The 13,835-nt window shown below is 42.1% G+C and overlaps 2 protein-coding genes across 2 annotated transcripts; both read left to right on the top strand.

Moving 5' to 3' along the window:
- Positions 1-1,471: 1,471 nt before the first annotated feature.
- Positions 1,472-3,521, top strand: LOC110518241 (uncharacterized). Its single transcript, XM_036933982.2, has 2 exons — positions 1,472-1,977; positions 2,781-3,521. The coding sequence occupies exons 1-2, from the start codon at positions 1,710-1,712 to the stop codon at positions 3,302-3,304; spliced, it is 792 nt and encodes a 263-aa protein (XP_036789877.1). The 5' UTR covers positions 1,472-1,709; the 3' UTR covers positions 3,305-3,521.
- Positions 3,522-9,024: 5,503 nt separating this feature from the next.
- Positions 9,025-13,459, top strand: LOC110497259 (uncharacterized). The gene is made up of 2 exons (XM_021573272.3): positions 9,025-9,718; positions 10,201-13,459. Exons 1-2 carry the CDS (start codon positions 9,289-9,291, stop codon positions 10,905-10,907), a joined length of 1,137 nt encoding a protein of 378 aa, XP_021428947.3. The 5' UTR covers positions 9,025-9,288; the 3' UTR covers positions 10,908-13,459.
- Positions 13,460-13,835: the final 376 nt, after the last annotated feature.

The raw sequence follows: 13,835 nt of genomic DNA on the forward strand, positions 1-13,835 counted from the left end.
AGAGGACTGTCTGGATGAGTGTTTCAGACATGGGGGATTACTCAGAGGACTGTCTGGATGAGTGTTTCAGACATGGGGGGTTACTCAGAGGACTGTCTGGATGAGTGTTTCAGACTGGGGGTTACAAAGAGGACTGTCTGGATGAGTTTTTCAGACAGGGGGTTACTCAGAGGACTGTCTGGATGAGTGTTTCAGACAGTGGGGTTACTCAGAGGACTGTCTGGATGAGTGTTTCAGACATGGGGGGTTACTCAGAGGACTGTCTGGATGAGTGTTTCAGACTGGGGGTTACAAAGAGGACTGTCTGGATGAGTGTTTCAGACAGTGGGGTTACCCAGAGGACTGTCTGGATGAGTGTTTCAGACATGGGGGGTTACTCAGAGGACTGTCTGGATGAGTGTTTCAGACTGGGGGTTACAAAGAGGACTGTCTGGATGAGTGTTTCAGACAGTGGGGTTACTCAGAGGACTGTCTGGATGAGTGTTTCAGACAGTGGGGTTACTCAGAGGACTGTCTGGATGAGTGTTTCAGACAGTGGGGTTACTCAGAGGACTGTCTGGATGAGTGTTTCAGACAGTGGGGTTACCCAGAGGACTGTCAGGATGAGTGTTTCAGACAGTGGTGTTACCCAGAGGACTGTCTGGATCAATGAGGTCAGATCCCAATACCCATGTAAACATAGCTTACTGACAGATCAATGAGGTAAGATCCAATACCCATGTAAACATAGCTTACTGATAGATCAATGAGGTTAGATCCAATACCCATGTATTGCGAACAGGTCGATTGTAGCGGTATTCGTTTCGATGGCGAATAACTTTACAGTTATTTTGACCGCGGTGGTTATTGTTGTCGTGGTTTCGTGGAAGAAACCGTTGTTGTGCATCATCTTTCAACGCTCCAATACCTGATAATGACCAAACCTGTTTAGGCTTTTTGGGAATTTAACTTCAATTAACCTGAAAGTGTTCATTGTAGAAACATCTGTTGGGTTGGTAGAATGTGGAAAGACCCACCTCATTGGTTAATATTCACTGTAGTAGAACCATCCGTTGTGTTGGTAGAATGTGGAAAGACCCACCTCATTGGTTAATATTCCCTGTAGTAGAAACATATGTTGGGTTGGTAGAATGTGGAAAGACCCACCTCATTGGTTAATATTCCCTGAAGTAGAAACATCTGTTGGGTTGGTAGAATGTGGAAAGACCCACCTCATTGTTTAATATTCCCTGTAGTAGAAACATCTGTTGGGTTGGTAGAATGTAGAAGTAGGTTTTAAATTCATACTTAATACACATCTGCAGTTGTCTGAGTATTATATTATTATTTAATGAAAGAAATGTAAAAATGCACTTTTTGTCTGGAAATAAAATAAACATGTATCTGCGTTAACCACTCCAGTCAACAGATGGCGATATGCGTTTTTCAGGCGATGCTATCAGAGTGACGTATAATGTAGTGGACGGGACGCTTCTTCAACAACATCTAGTCAGCCACCTCGGTAGCTTCCTAGCGGAAACGTTCAAGCTGTTCAGACTGCTTCGGTCTATATTCACTTCTGTGTTTGGAACATAATTCTGTCTTTTAACTAGTTTCCCCATTTCATGTCATATTTCTGTTTAGTCAGGTAACGGTAGCTGGCTTGATAAATGAACCTATCACTAGGCTAGTCGCTAACTAGCTAGGTTAGCTGGCTAACATCCCCGACCATGAGCTCAGCAAGCTACTGCCCTCCTGCTAAAAAAGAGGTCTGCTGGAAGGAGAAAGAAGGTATTTGGCTGAACGTTGTCGTGAAAGAGGAGACTGAAGAGGAGGATGTCACAGTAAACGAAGAAGTAGAGGGTGAGGCTGTTACACAGAAAGAAGAGGAAGAAAACGATTATACTTTTTTTGGAGTGAATGAAGGAGAGATAACTGTCATATTGAAGGAGGAGGAGAGGGAAGAAGAGAAGGAGACAGAAGATCTGAGTAACACCAGTAAGTCCTGTCTTGAAAATAGTTGTTGAACTGATACGTGGTTTTAAAACGGCATTCTACTCTAGTTCTGAGCTTAAATGCCGTTTTTTAATGTAGGAATTGATAAAGCTACACTGTAAGATGTGAATACCATCAAGAAGCTGGCCAACAACAAAACTTTAACAATGGATTTGCACCCAAAATCACAACTTAAATGTCTCACGGAATGGACTTGCCTTCATTCAATACTGCAATTCCACTGTACTAAACTGGAGGCGATTTCCAGCCCGTCGTTGACTGCGGTCAAGTGAGCCGACAGTCGCAAAACGCGGTCAGGCCATCTGCTCTTCAGTTTCTTCCTGAATTTGCGTGCGCGAATACACTTTACGGAATGGCTTTTTTTCAGGTAGGGAAACTGAGTTGAATGGACTCTCATGCACAGGTAGTCGAGACGATGGCTACAAATCATTACAAGCAAACCGTTTGAAGCACACTTATTCAATCTTCCATAATAAAAATGATACCAAATCGTTTATTTAATTTTCGTGTTCTCATAAAGTACTTTATCATTGCTAGAGTGTCAAGCTTAGGCTGGACTGGTGTAAACGCTACAGCATACAATGACATTCTAGACCATTCTATAGGCCTCTCTGACTAAGAACCACACAGAGACCTGTATTTTGTAGTGGCTTTAATAACACTTGTGAAAAGTGACTTCAGGTGATTGAGGGATCTAGCCTAGATTAAACGTCATAGGAAGTTTTATCATGTGGAGGTTTCATTCAGGTCTCTGTTTAATTAAATCATCTGTTTGTCTTTGACAGGAGAGAGACCAGACTCTCCTTCTGACAGCAGGAAGAGTCCTTCAGGGAAACCAGACCCCGAGACGTCCAAACCAGCAGGACGACATCACTGCTCCCAGTGTGGAAAGAGTTTTACTCAGTTAGGGAGCCTGAGAACACATAAGAGAATACACACTGGAGAGAAGCCTTACCACTGTTCCCAATGTGGAATGTCGTTTACCCAGTTAGGGAGCCTGCAAACGCATGAGAGGGGACACACAGGGGAAAAGCTTTTCCAATGTTCCCATTGTGGAAAGAGTTTTGGCCAGGTAGGAAACCTGAACAAGCATGAGAGGACACACACAGGTAAGAAGATGTACCGCTGCTCCCAGTGTGGAGAGAGATTTACCCGGTTAAGGTACCTGAAAGAGCATGAAAGAATACATACAAATACACAGGAGGAGAAGACATACCACTGCTCTCACTGTGGAAAGACATTTTCCCAGTCAGAGAACCTGAAAACACATGAGAGAATCGAGAGGCTGTGTTCTGACTTGTGTTTTTGACTGAGAATGTGTGTGTTTGTTTGGGCTGTCAGACTTGAGTCCACTTCGTATAATGTTAGTGCACTATTTTTAATTGTGATTAATCCATTGTCTCAAAGGGTTGAAAACACACTGAAAACATCCAGAATACATCCTATATACAGCTAAAATCTACAATGCCATGTAAACTCAAGATGACATTGAGGTTAAATAAAGTGTGATTTATCAATGGAACATATTTTGACACGTCCACTGTGTGTCTCTGTAGAGTCATAATATCCATAACAACTAGAGGTCAAACAGGGAGATGGTTCCATTCATTTTCCCCACAGGGCTGTGTTTTGTTTAGACTCACCCTGGTGTGATATTTTGATAACCATGTAAACCTCTCTGGGACAAGGTGACTAAGGACACAGTGTATTGTGAATTTATTGTCATGTTTTTAAAATGGTACAAATGCCTTTATTTTAGCTGGACCCCAGGAAGAGTAGCTGCTGCCTTGGCAGGAACTAATGGGGATCCATAATAAACCCCAGGAAAAGTAGCTGCTGCCTTGGCAGGAACTAATGGGGATCCATAATAAACCCCAGGAAGAGTAGCTGCTGCCTTGGCAGGAACTAATGGGGATCCACAATAAACCCCAGGAAGAGTAGCTGCTGCCTTGGCAGGAACTAATGGGGATCCATAATAAACCCCAGGAAGAGTAGCTGCTGCCTTGGCAGGAACTAATGGGGATCCATAATAAACCCCAGGAAGAGTAGCTGCTGCCTTGGCAGGAACTAATGGGGATCCATAATAAACCCCAGGAAGAGTAGCTGCTGCCTTGGCAGGAACTAATGGGGATCCATAATAAACCCCAGGAAGAGCAGCTGCTGCCTTGGCAGGAACTAATGGGGATCCATAATAAACCCCAGGAAGAGCAGCTGCTGCCTTGGCAGGAACTAATGGGGATCCATAATAAACCCCAGGAAGAGTAGCTGCTGCCTTGGCAGGAACTAATGGTGATCCATAATAAACCCCAGGAAGAGTAGCTGCTGCCTTGGCAGGAACTAATGGGGATCTATAATAAACCCCAGGAAGAGTAGCTGCTGCCTTGGCAGGAACTAATGGGGATCCATAATAAACCCCAGGAAGAGCAGCTGCTGCCTTGGCAGGAACTAATGGGGATCCATAATAAACCCCAGGAAGAGTAGCTGCTGCCTTGGCAGGAACTAATGGGGATCCATAATAAACCCCAGGAAGAGTAGCTGCTGCCTTGGCAGGAACTAATGGGGATCCATAATAAATCCCAGGAAGAGTAGCTGCTGCCTTGGCAGGAACTAATGTGGATCCATAATAAACCCCAGGAAGAGTAGCTGCTGCCTTGGCAGGAACTAATGGGGATCCATAATAAACCCCAGGAAGAGTAGCTGCTGCCTTGGCAGGAACTAATGGGGATCTATAATAAACCCCAGGAAGAGTAGCTGCTGCCTTGGCAGGAACTAATGGGGATCCATAATAAACCCCAGGAAGAGTAGCTGCTGCCTTGACAGGAACTAATGGGGATCCATAATAAACCCCAGGAAGAGTAGCTGCTGCCTTGGCAGGAACTAATGGGGATCTATAATAAACCCCAGGAAGAGTAGCTGCTGCCTTGACAGGAACTAATTCGGATCCATAATAAACCCCAGGAAGAGTAGCTGCTGCCTTGGCAGGAACTAATGGGGATCTATAATATACCCCAGGAAGAGTAGCTGCTGCCTTGGCATGAACTAATGGGGATCCATAATAAACCCCAGGAAGAGTAGCTGCTGCCGTGGCATGAACTAATGGGGATCCATAATAAACCCCAGGAAGAGTAGCTGCTGCCTTGGCAGGAACTAATGGGGATCCATAATAAACCCCAGGAAGAGTAGCTGCTGCCTTGGCAGGAACTAATGGGGATCTATAATAAACCCAATGAAGAGTAGCTGCTGCCTTGGCAGGAACTAATGGGAATCCATAATAAACCCCAGGAAGAGTAGCTGCTGTCTTGGCAGGAACTAATGGGGATCCATAATAAACCCCAGGAAGAGTAGCTGCTGCCTTGGCAGGAACTAATGGGGATCCATAATAAACCCCAGGAAGAGTAGCTGCTGCTTTGGCAGGAACTAATGGGGATCCATAATAAACCCCAGGAAGAGTAGCTGCTGCCTTGACAGGAACTAATGGGGATCCATAATAAACCCCAGGAAGAGTAGCTGCTGCCTTGGCAGGAACTAATGGGGATCCACAATAAACCCAATGAAGAGTAGCTGCTGCCTTGGCAGGAACTAATGGGGATCCATAATAAACCCCAGGAAGAGTAGCTGCTGTCTTGGCAGGAACTAATGGGGATCCATATTAAACCCCAGGAAGAGTAGCTGCTGCCTTGGCAGGAACTAATGGGGATCCATAATAAACCCCAGGAAGAGTAGCTGCTGCCTTGGCAGGAACTAATGTGGATCCATAATAAACCCCAGGAAGAGTAGCTGCTGCTTTGGCAGGAACTAATGGGGATCCATAATAAACCCCAGGAAGAGTAGCTGCTGCCTTGGCAGGAACTAATGGGGCTCCATAATAAACTCCATGAAGAGTAGCTGCTGCCTTGGCAGGAACTAATGGGGATCCATAATAAACCCCAGGAAGAGTAGCTGCTGCCTTGGCAGGAACTAATGGGGATCCATAATAAACCCCAGGAAGAGTAGCTGCTGCCTTGGCAGGAACTAATGGGGATCCACAATTAACCCCAGGAAGAGTAGCTGCTGCCTTGGCAGGAACTAATGGGGATCTATCATAAACCCCACGAAGAGTAGCTGCTGCCTTGGCAGGAACTAATGGGGATCTGTAATAAACCCCAGGAAGAGTAGCTGCTGCCTTGGCAGGAACTAATGGGGATCCATAATAAACCCCAGGAAGAGTAGCCACTGCCTTGGCAGGAACTAATGGGGATCCATAATAAACCCCAGGAAGAGTAGCTGCTGCCTTGGCAGGAACTAATAGGGATCCATAATAAACCCCAGGAAGAGTAGCTGCTGCCTTGGCAGGAACTAATGGGGATCCATAATAAACCCCAGGAAGAGTAGCTTCTGCCTTGGCAGGAACTAATGGGGATCCATAATAAACCCCAGGAAGAGTAGCTGCTGCCTTGGCAGGAACTAATGGGGATCCATATTAAACCCCAGGAAGAGTAGCTGCTGCCTTGGCAGGAACTAATGGGGATCCATAATAAACCCCAGGAAGAGTAGCTGCTGCCTTGGCAGGAACTAATGGGGATCTATAATAAACCCCAGGAAGAGTAGATGCTGCCTTGGCAGGAACTAATGGGGATCCATAATAAACCCAGGGAGAGTAGCTGCTGCCTTGGCAGGAACTAATGGGGATCCATAATAAACCCCAGGAAGAGTAGCTGCTGCCTTGGCAGGAACTAATGGGGATCTATAATAAACCCCAGGAAGAGTAGATGCTGCCTTGGCAGGAACTAATGTGGATCCATAATAAACCCCAGGGAGAGTAGCTGCTGCCTTGGCAGGAACTAATGGGGATGTCTCTCTCTACTCTCAGATTCGAAAATGCTAATTAGCATCAAAGTAGACAACATGCCTACAAATCCCTGCAAGCTCCTGCAAGTCATCTCTAGCCAACACATGTCACAGAACAGTTCACAGAATTGTCCATTGAAATAAATGTTGACAATTTAATCATCGCTACTTTAAGCTCTGATTGGTGGAGTGCTGAAGAGATGGTTGTCCTTCTGGAAGGTTCTCCAGTCTCCACAGAGGAAATCTGGAGCTCTGTCAGAGTGAACATCGGGTTCTTGTTCACCTCCCTGACCAAGGCCCTTCTCCCCCGATTTCTCAGTTTGGCCAGGTGGCCAGCTCTAGAAAGAGTATTGGTGGTTCCAAACTTCTTCCATTTAAGAATGACGGCGGCCATTGTGTTCATGGGGACCGTCAATGCTGCAGACATTTTTGGTACCTTTCCCCAGATCTATGCCTCGACACAATCCTGTCTCAGATCTCTACGGACAATTCCTTTGACCTCATGGCTTGGTTTTTGCTCTGACATGCACTGTAAACTGTGGGACCTTATATAGACAGGTGTGTGCCTTTCCAAACCATGACTAATTTATTGAATTTACCACAGGTGGACTCCAATCAAGTTGTAGAATCATCTCTAGGATGATCAATGGAATCAGGATGCATCTGAGCTCAATTTTGAGTCTCATAGCAAAGGGTCTAAATACTTAAGTAAATACATTTGCAAAAATGTCTAAAAACCTGTTTTTGGTTTGTTATTATGGGGTTTTGTGTGTCGGTTGATGAGGGGGGAAATTATTCAATTTTAGAATTAAGTTGTAACGTAACTAAATGTGGAATAAGTGAAGGGGTCTGAATACTTAATGAATACACTGTATACCACTGGAAGAGGTTTCTATCATTGGCAGTTTTGTACACAGTCAGGTGATACGTGGTATAGAAAGTCCAATCTTAGGAGAGAACATGGGAGGCACTATACTGTGTGTCTGCAGGTGTCTATCTGGTCAAAACCACTGATACAGGTGCCCCTCCACCCTCTGGTGGGATGGATCATGTCTACAGAGAAACCTACATTCAAATACTTAGATTTGTGAAATTATTAGATATTACTTGTTAGGTATTACTGCACTGCCGGAGCTAGAAACACAAGCATTTTGCTACACCTGCAATAACATTTGCTAAACACGTGTATGTGACCAATAAAATGTGATTTTGATTTGAAATAAACGTCTTATTTATCAAAGGTGATTTTGGATGGAGTCAAAATGACTCCAAAGGATTTTAATTTGTTAAAAGTCCTTATTGATACAGAAACACTAAACCAGGATTTAGATGTATTAAGAACAAGTTGATTTACAAAGTCATGAAACATTGGATGAATTGAATGAACCACATTTTGGCTGTGATAAAATATATGCCTCTGGGGTCAAAATGATCCATGTCAGAACTATGGTTCAATGTAAATATGTAGTGGGTCTAAATGATCCCTGTCAGAACTATGGTTCAATGTAAATATATAGTGGGTCAAAATGATCCATGTCAGAACTATGGTTCAATGTAAATATGTAGTGGGTCAAAATGATCCATGTCAGAACTATGGTTCAATGTAAATATATAGTGGGTCAAAATGATCCATGTCAGAACTATGGTTCAATGTAAATATATAGTGGGTCAAAATGATCCATGTCAGAACTATGGTTCAATGTAAATATATAGTGGGTCAAAATGATCCATGTCAGAACTATGGTTCAATGTAAATATATAGTGGGTCTAAATGATCCATGTCAGAACTATGGTTCAATGTAAATATATAGTGGGTCAAAATGATCCATGTCAGAACTATGGTTCAATGTAAATATATAGTGGGTCAAAATGATCCATGTCAGAACTATGGTTCAATGTAAATATATAGTGGGTCAAAATGATCCATGTCAGAACTATGGTTCAATGTAAATATGTAGTGGGTCTAAATGATCCATGTCAGAACTATGGTTCAATGTAAATATGTAGTGGGTCTAGAGTTTGTTTTAAATTATCACTCATTAAAAACGAATAAATCAACACATGCTTCTCTTTGAACGACTTAATATGATAATCAACTTTAATGAAATAAATTAAAAATAAACTTTTGGTTCCTCAACTGCGTTGCCACTCCAGTCAGCAGATGGCGATGTGCGTCTTTTAGGTTCAGGCGACGCTGCCAGTGTGACGTATAATTTAGTGGACGGGACGCTCCTTCAACAACAACAGTTAGACACCTCGGTAGCTTTATAGCAAACATAGCTACAACATTCACTCTCTTTACACTGTTTTGGTGTACATTAGTCGCTGTGTATTAAACACACTTCTGTCGTATGTACGTGTTGGCCCATTTAATTATATATTTACGTTGTTTGTCAGCTAGCTGGTTTGCTAAATTAGCTTAGAACTAGGCTAGTTGCTAATGCTAGCTAGCGAACATCTCCGACCATGAGTTCACTAAGCTACTCTCCTCCTGCTAAAGAAGAGGAGGTCTTCAGGACGGAGAAAGAAGCTCTCCTGAAAGAGGAGGAGGAAGAGAAGGATGTTACAATACAAAAACAAGTAGAGGGTGAGGCTGTTACCGTGAAAGAAGAAGAGAAAGACGTTTCAGTGAAAGAAAAGGAAGTCTCGTTCAGAGTGAAAGAGGAGGAGGATGTTACAGTAAAAGAAGAGGAAGCGGAGAGAGAGGAGGATGCAGTTTATGGAGTGAAAGAGGGGGAGGGGGAGATGACTGTCACATCGAAAAAGGAGGAGGAGGACGAAGAGGAAACTGGACATCTGGGCCCGGTTTCCCCAACGCATCTTAACGCATCCTATGGTTCTAACGGTGAACTTAGCCGTAAAATGGTTTTGAGAAACCGGGCCGTGATTAACACTAGTAAGTACTGTCTTAAAAGGGACAACCTAGGATTTAAACAGCAACAAAATGGCTGCCCTGAGACTTGGTTTGGTAAACAGCTGAGGGATGGGGGCTGGATAAATGTAACCACTCTGGGGGCTGGATAAATGTAACCACTCTCACATTCAATTCATTTCCCTCGTGCGCCTATTTTAGCAAACACAGAAAGGGGCCTATATTGGTGACCAAATGTTGTCTGGCACACTTGTTAGGGGTTCAGCAACTGTAATAACTTATTTCTAGCCGACAATCATCGATGTTACGACTAATGTGAAAACATGACAAAATATGACTATTGTTGCTCACTTGACTGTCTCAAGACAATTGTCAAGTAATTTTAACATTCATTACAGACGTCAATTGTTGTACAACATCATGGCTACGCTGTTGGCATCACCTTTTACAGTGGATTTCTGCTGTTGTGGGCCTTTAACCATCTGTCTGACTTGTTGTTCACACAGGAGAGAGATGTGACTATCGTGGATCCTCTGGGGAGCCTCAACAACATCATGAAGCTGACGGGGCAGAGAAGAGTCCCTCCCGATCAGAACACCTCAAGAAACACCAGTGGAGACCAACAGGGAAGAAATCGCACTGCTGCTCTGACTGTGGGAAGAGTTACTTAAGATCAAATTCACTAAAAGTACACATGAGAATTCACACTGGAGAGAAACCTTATAGCTGTGATCAATGTGGAAAGAGTTTTACTACATCTAGCCATCGGATTGTACACCAGAGAACACACGCAGGAGAGAAACCTTATAGCTGTGATCAATGTGGGAAGAGTTTTACTCAGTCAAGCAGCTTGTTATCTCACCAGAGAACACACACAGGAGAGAAACCTTACAGCTGTTATCAATGTGGGAAGAATTTTACTCAGTCAAGCAACCTGGTATCACACCAGAGAACACACACAGGAGAGAAACCTCATAGTTGTGAACAATGTGGGAAGAATTTTACTACATCCAGCCATCTGATTATACACCAGAGAACACACACAGGAGAGAAACCTTATAGCTGTGAACAATGTGGGAATAATTTTACTACATCTAGTCATCTGATTATACACCAGAGAACACACACAGGAGAGAAACCTCCTAGCTGTGATCAATGTGACAAGAGATACTCTGATAAAAGATCTCTGATCAAACATCAGAAAATACATTAATGATGGAGTTGTTTCATGATATCAATGAATTAATGTCACAATGTAGAATGTTTAAACGTAGTAGGAGTATTTTAATAATGTCACAATGTAGAATGTTTAAACATTGTAGAAGGAGTATTTTAATGATGTCACAATGTAGAATGTTTAAACATTGTAGTAGGAGTATTTTAATGATGTCACAATGTAGAATGTTTTAACATTGTAGTAGGAGTATTTTAATGATGTCACAATGTAGAATGTTTTAACATTGTAGAAGGAGTATTTTAATGATGTCACAATGTAGAACACTAAACGTTTGCCCCCTGTTCAATTGATTTCTGCATGATATGGATATTAGCCTCAGGGGGAAAATCCAGGCTCTGAATTGAAAGAGTGCTATTTATATGATATAACAGAAAGTGACTAACACAAAAAGAGCTGTGTTACACTTACAGCATTGGTGACCCACTTGAATCAAAATGTAGCTAGATGTTTTCTACAAGTTGTCCTCTAACCAGTGATGTACACATTATTCCCAGATTCCATGTGGTTTTTGAACTGTTAGTTTTAACAGGACAAACTCATCTCCAGACTCTCACACAAATGATTTCAACATGATATCGATGAGGGATGAAAAATAAGTGTTGTGTTCCTTTGTTTAACGACCTCTAAATGTAAATGCATCTCTCCAAAATGTAGCTGACTGTCTTCTGCAGGTTGTCCTCTAACCAGGGAGGTAAAATATATCTCCCATTTCCATGTGTTTTTTAGTTGTGTTAGTTTCAACAGCACCAACAACCTGATTTGTCCTCTAACCAGGGAGGTAAAATATATCTCCCATTTCCATGTGTTTTTAGTTGTGTTAGTTTCAACAGCACCAACAACCTGATTTGTCCTCTAACCAGGGAGGTAAAATATATCTCCCATTTCCATGTGTTTTTAGTTGTGTTAGTTTCAACAGCACCAACAACCTGATTTGTCCTCTAACCAGGGAGGTAAAATATATCTCCCATTTCCATGTGTTTTTAGTTGTGTTAGTTTCAACAGCACCAACAACCTGATTTGTCCTCTAACCAGGGAGGTAAAATATATCTCCCATTTCCATGTGTTTTTAGTTGTGTTAGTTTCAACAGCACCAACAACCTGATTTGTCCTCTAACCAGGGAGGTAAAATATATCTCCCATTTCCATGTGTTTTTAGTTGTTAGTTTCAACAGCACCAACAACCTGATTTGTCCTATAACCAGGGAGGTAAAATATATCTCCCATTTCCATGTGTTTTTAGTTGTGTTAGTTTCAACAGCACCAACAACCTGATTTGTCCTCTAACCAGGGAGGTAAAATATATCTCCCATTTCCATGTGTTTTTAGTCGTGTTAGTTTCAACAGCACCAACAACCTGATTTGTCCTCTAACCAGGGAGGTAAAATATATCTCCCATTTCCATGTGTTTTTAGTCGTGTTAGTTCCAACAGCACCAACAACCTGATTTGTCCTCTAACCAGGGAGGTAAAATATATCTCCCATTTCCATGTGTTTTTTTAGTTGTGTTAGTTTCAACAGCACCAACAACCTGATTTGTCCTCTAACCAGGGAGGTAAAATATATCTCCCATTTCCATGTGTTTTTAGTTGTGTTAGTTTCAACAGCACCAACAACCTGATTTGTCCTCTAACCAGGGAGGTAAAATATCTCCCATTTCCATGTGTTTTTAGTTGTGTTAGTTTCAACAGCACCAACAACCTGATTTGTCCTCTAACCAGGGAGGTAAAATATATCTCCCATTTCCATGTGTTTTTAGTTGTGTTAGTTTCAACAGCACCTACAACCTGATTTGTCCTCTAACCAGGGAGGTAAAATATATCTCCCATTTCCATGTGTTTTTAGTTGTGTTAGTTTCAACAGCACCAACAACCTGATTTGTCCTCTAACCAGGGAGGTAAAATATATCTCCCATTTCCATGTGTTTTTAGTTGTGTTAGTTTCAACAGCACCAACAACCTGATTTGTCCTCTAACCAGGGAGGTAAAATATATCTCCCATTTCCATGTGTTTTTAGTTGTGTTAGTTTCATCAGCACCAACAACCTGATTTGTCCTCTAACCAGGGAGGTAAAATATATCTCCCATTTCCATGTGTTTTTAGTTGTGTTAGTTTCAACAGCACCTACAACCTGATTTGTCCTCTAACCAGGGAGGTAAAATATATCTCCCATTTCCATGTGTTTTTAGTCGTGTTAGTTTCAACAGCACCAACAACCTGATTTGTCCTCTAACCAGGGAGGTAAAATATATCTCCCATTTCCATGTGTTTTTAGTTGTGTTAGTTTCAACAGCACCTACAACCTGATTTCCCCCCTAATTGATATCAGTGATTTATTGCTACTTGTCAGAACAACAGTGTTTCTGGTGCTGGTGCATTTTAAAAGGTGCTTGTTTCAGTAATATGATTATTGTTGCAGATGTTTGTGCAGATGGTACATTTTATGTTGAGGTTTTCAGTATCACAAATGGTTTCTGCATATTGGTTATTAATTTGGACACATTAAAGCTGTGTTTTGACATTGGGCTGTACCACCAAGCTAAATGTCATTGAAAAGACGTTGAAAAGAAGACGATACCCAACGTCCAATATACGTTTGGTTTTAGTTGAAGGTTGTAAATATTTATTTTCAGGTTGTTGTTAATAACGACTTGAAAACAACTTAATTTCAAAGTTCTTACAGTTTAGACACATTGACTGTTGTGTAAAATATTGAATCAACTATTTCACCAAACCAGAACCTGTGAATTCAACTAGACTTTATTACAAACAGTAACAAAGCTGAACAATTCCATGGAAGAACTGACTCTTCATTCTTAGTACTTGGCTTTTATACAGTCTGATCCTTACATAACATTCTAACCACTAGGCTACCCTGCTGCCCCAATAATACACTAAATACATGTA

This window comes from Oncorhynchus mykiss, chromosome 19 (genome assembly GCF_057628025.1).
Source record: "Oncorhynchus mykiss isolate SJ-2025 chromosome 19, ASM5762802v1, whole genome shotgun sequence".
NCBI lineage: Eukaryota > Metazoa > Chordata > Actinopteri > Salmoniformes > Salmonidae > Oncorhynchus > Oncorhynchus mykiss.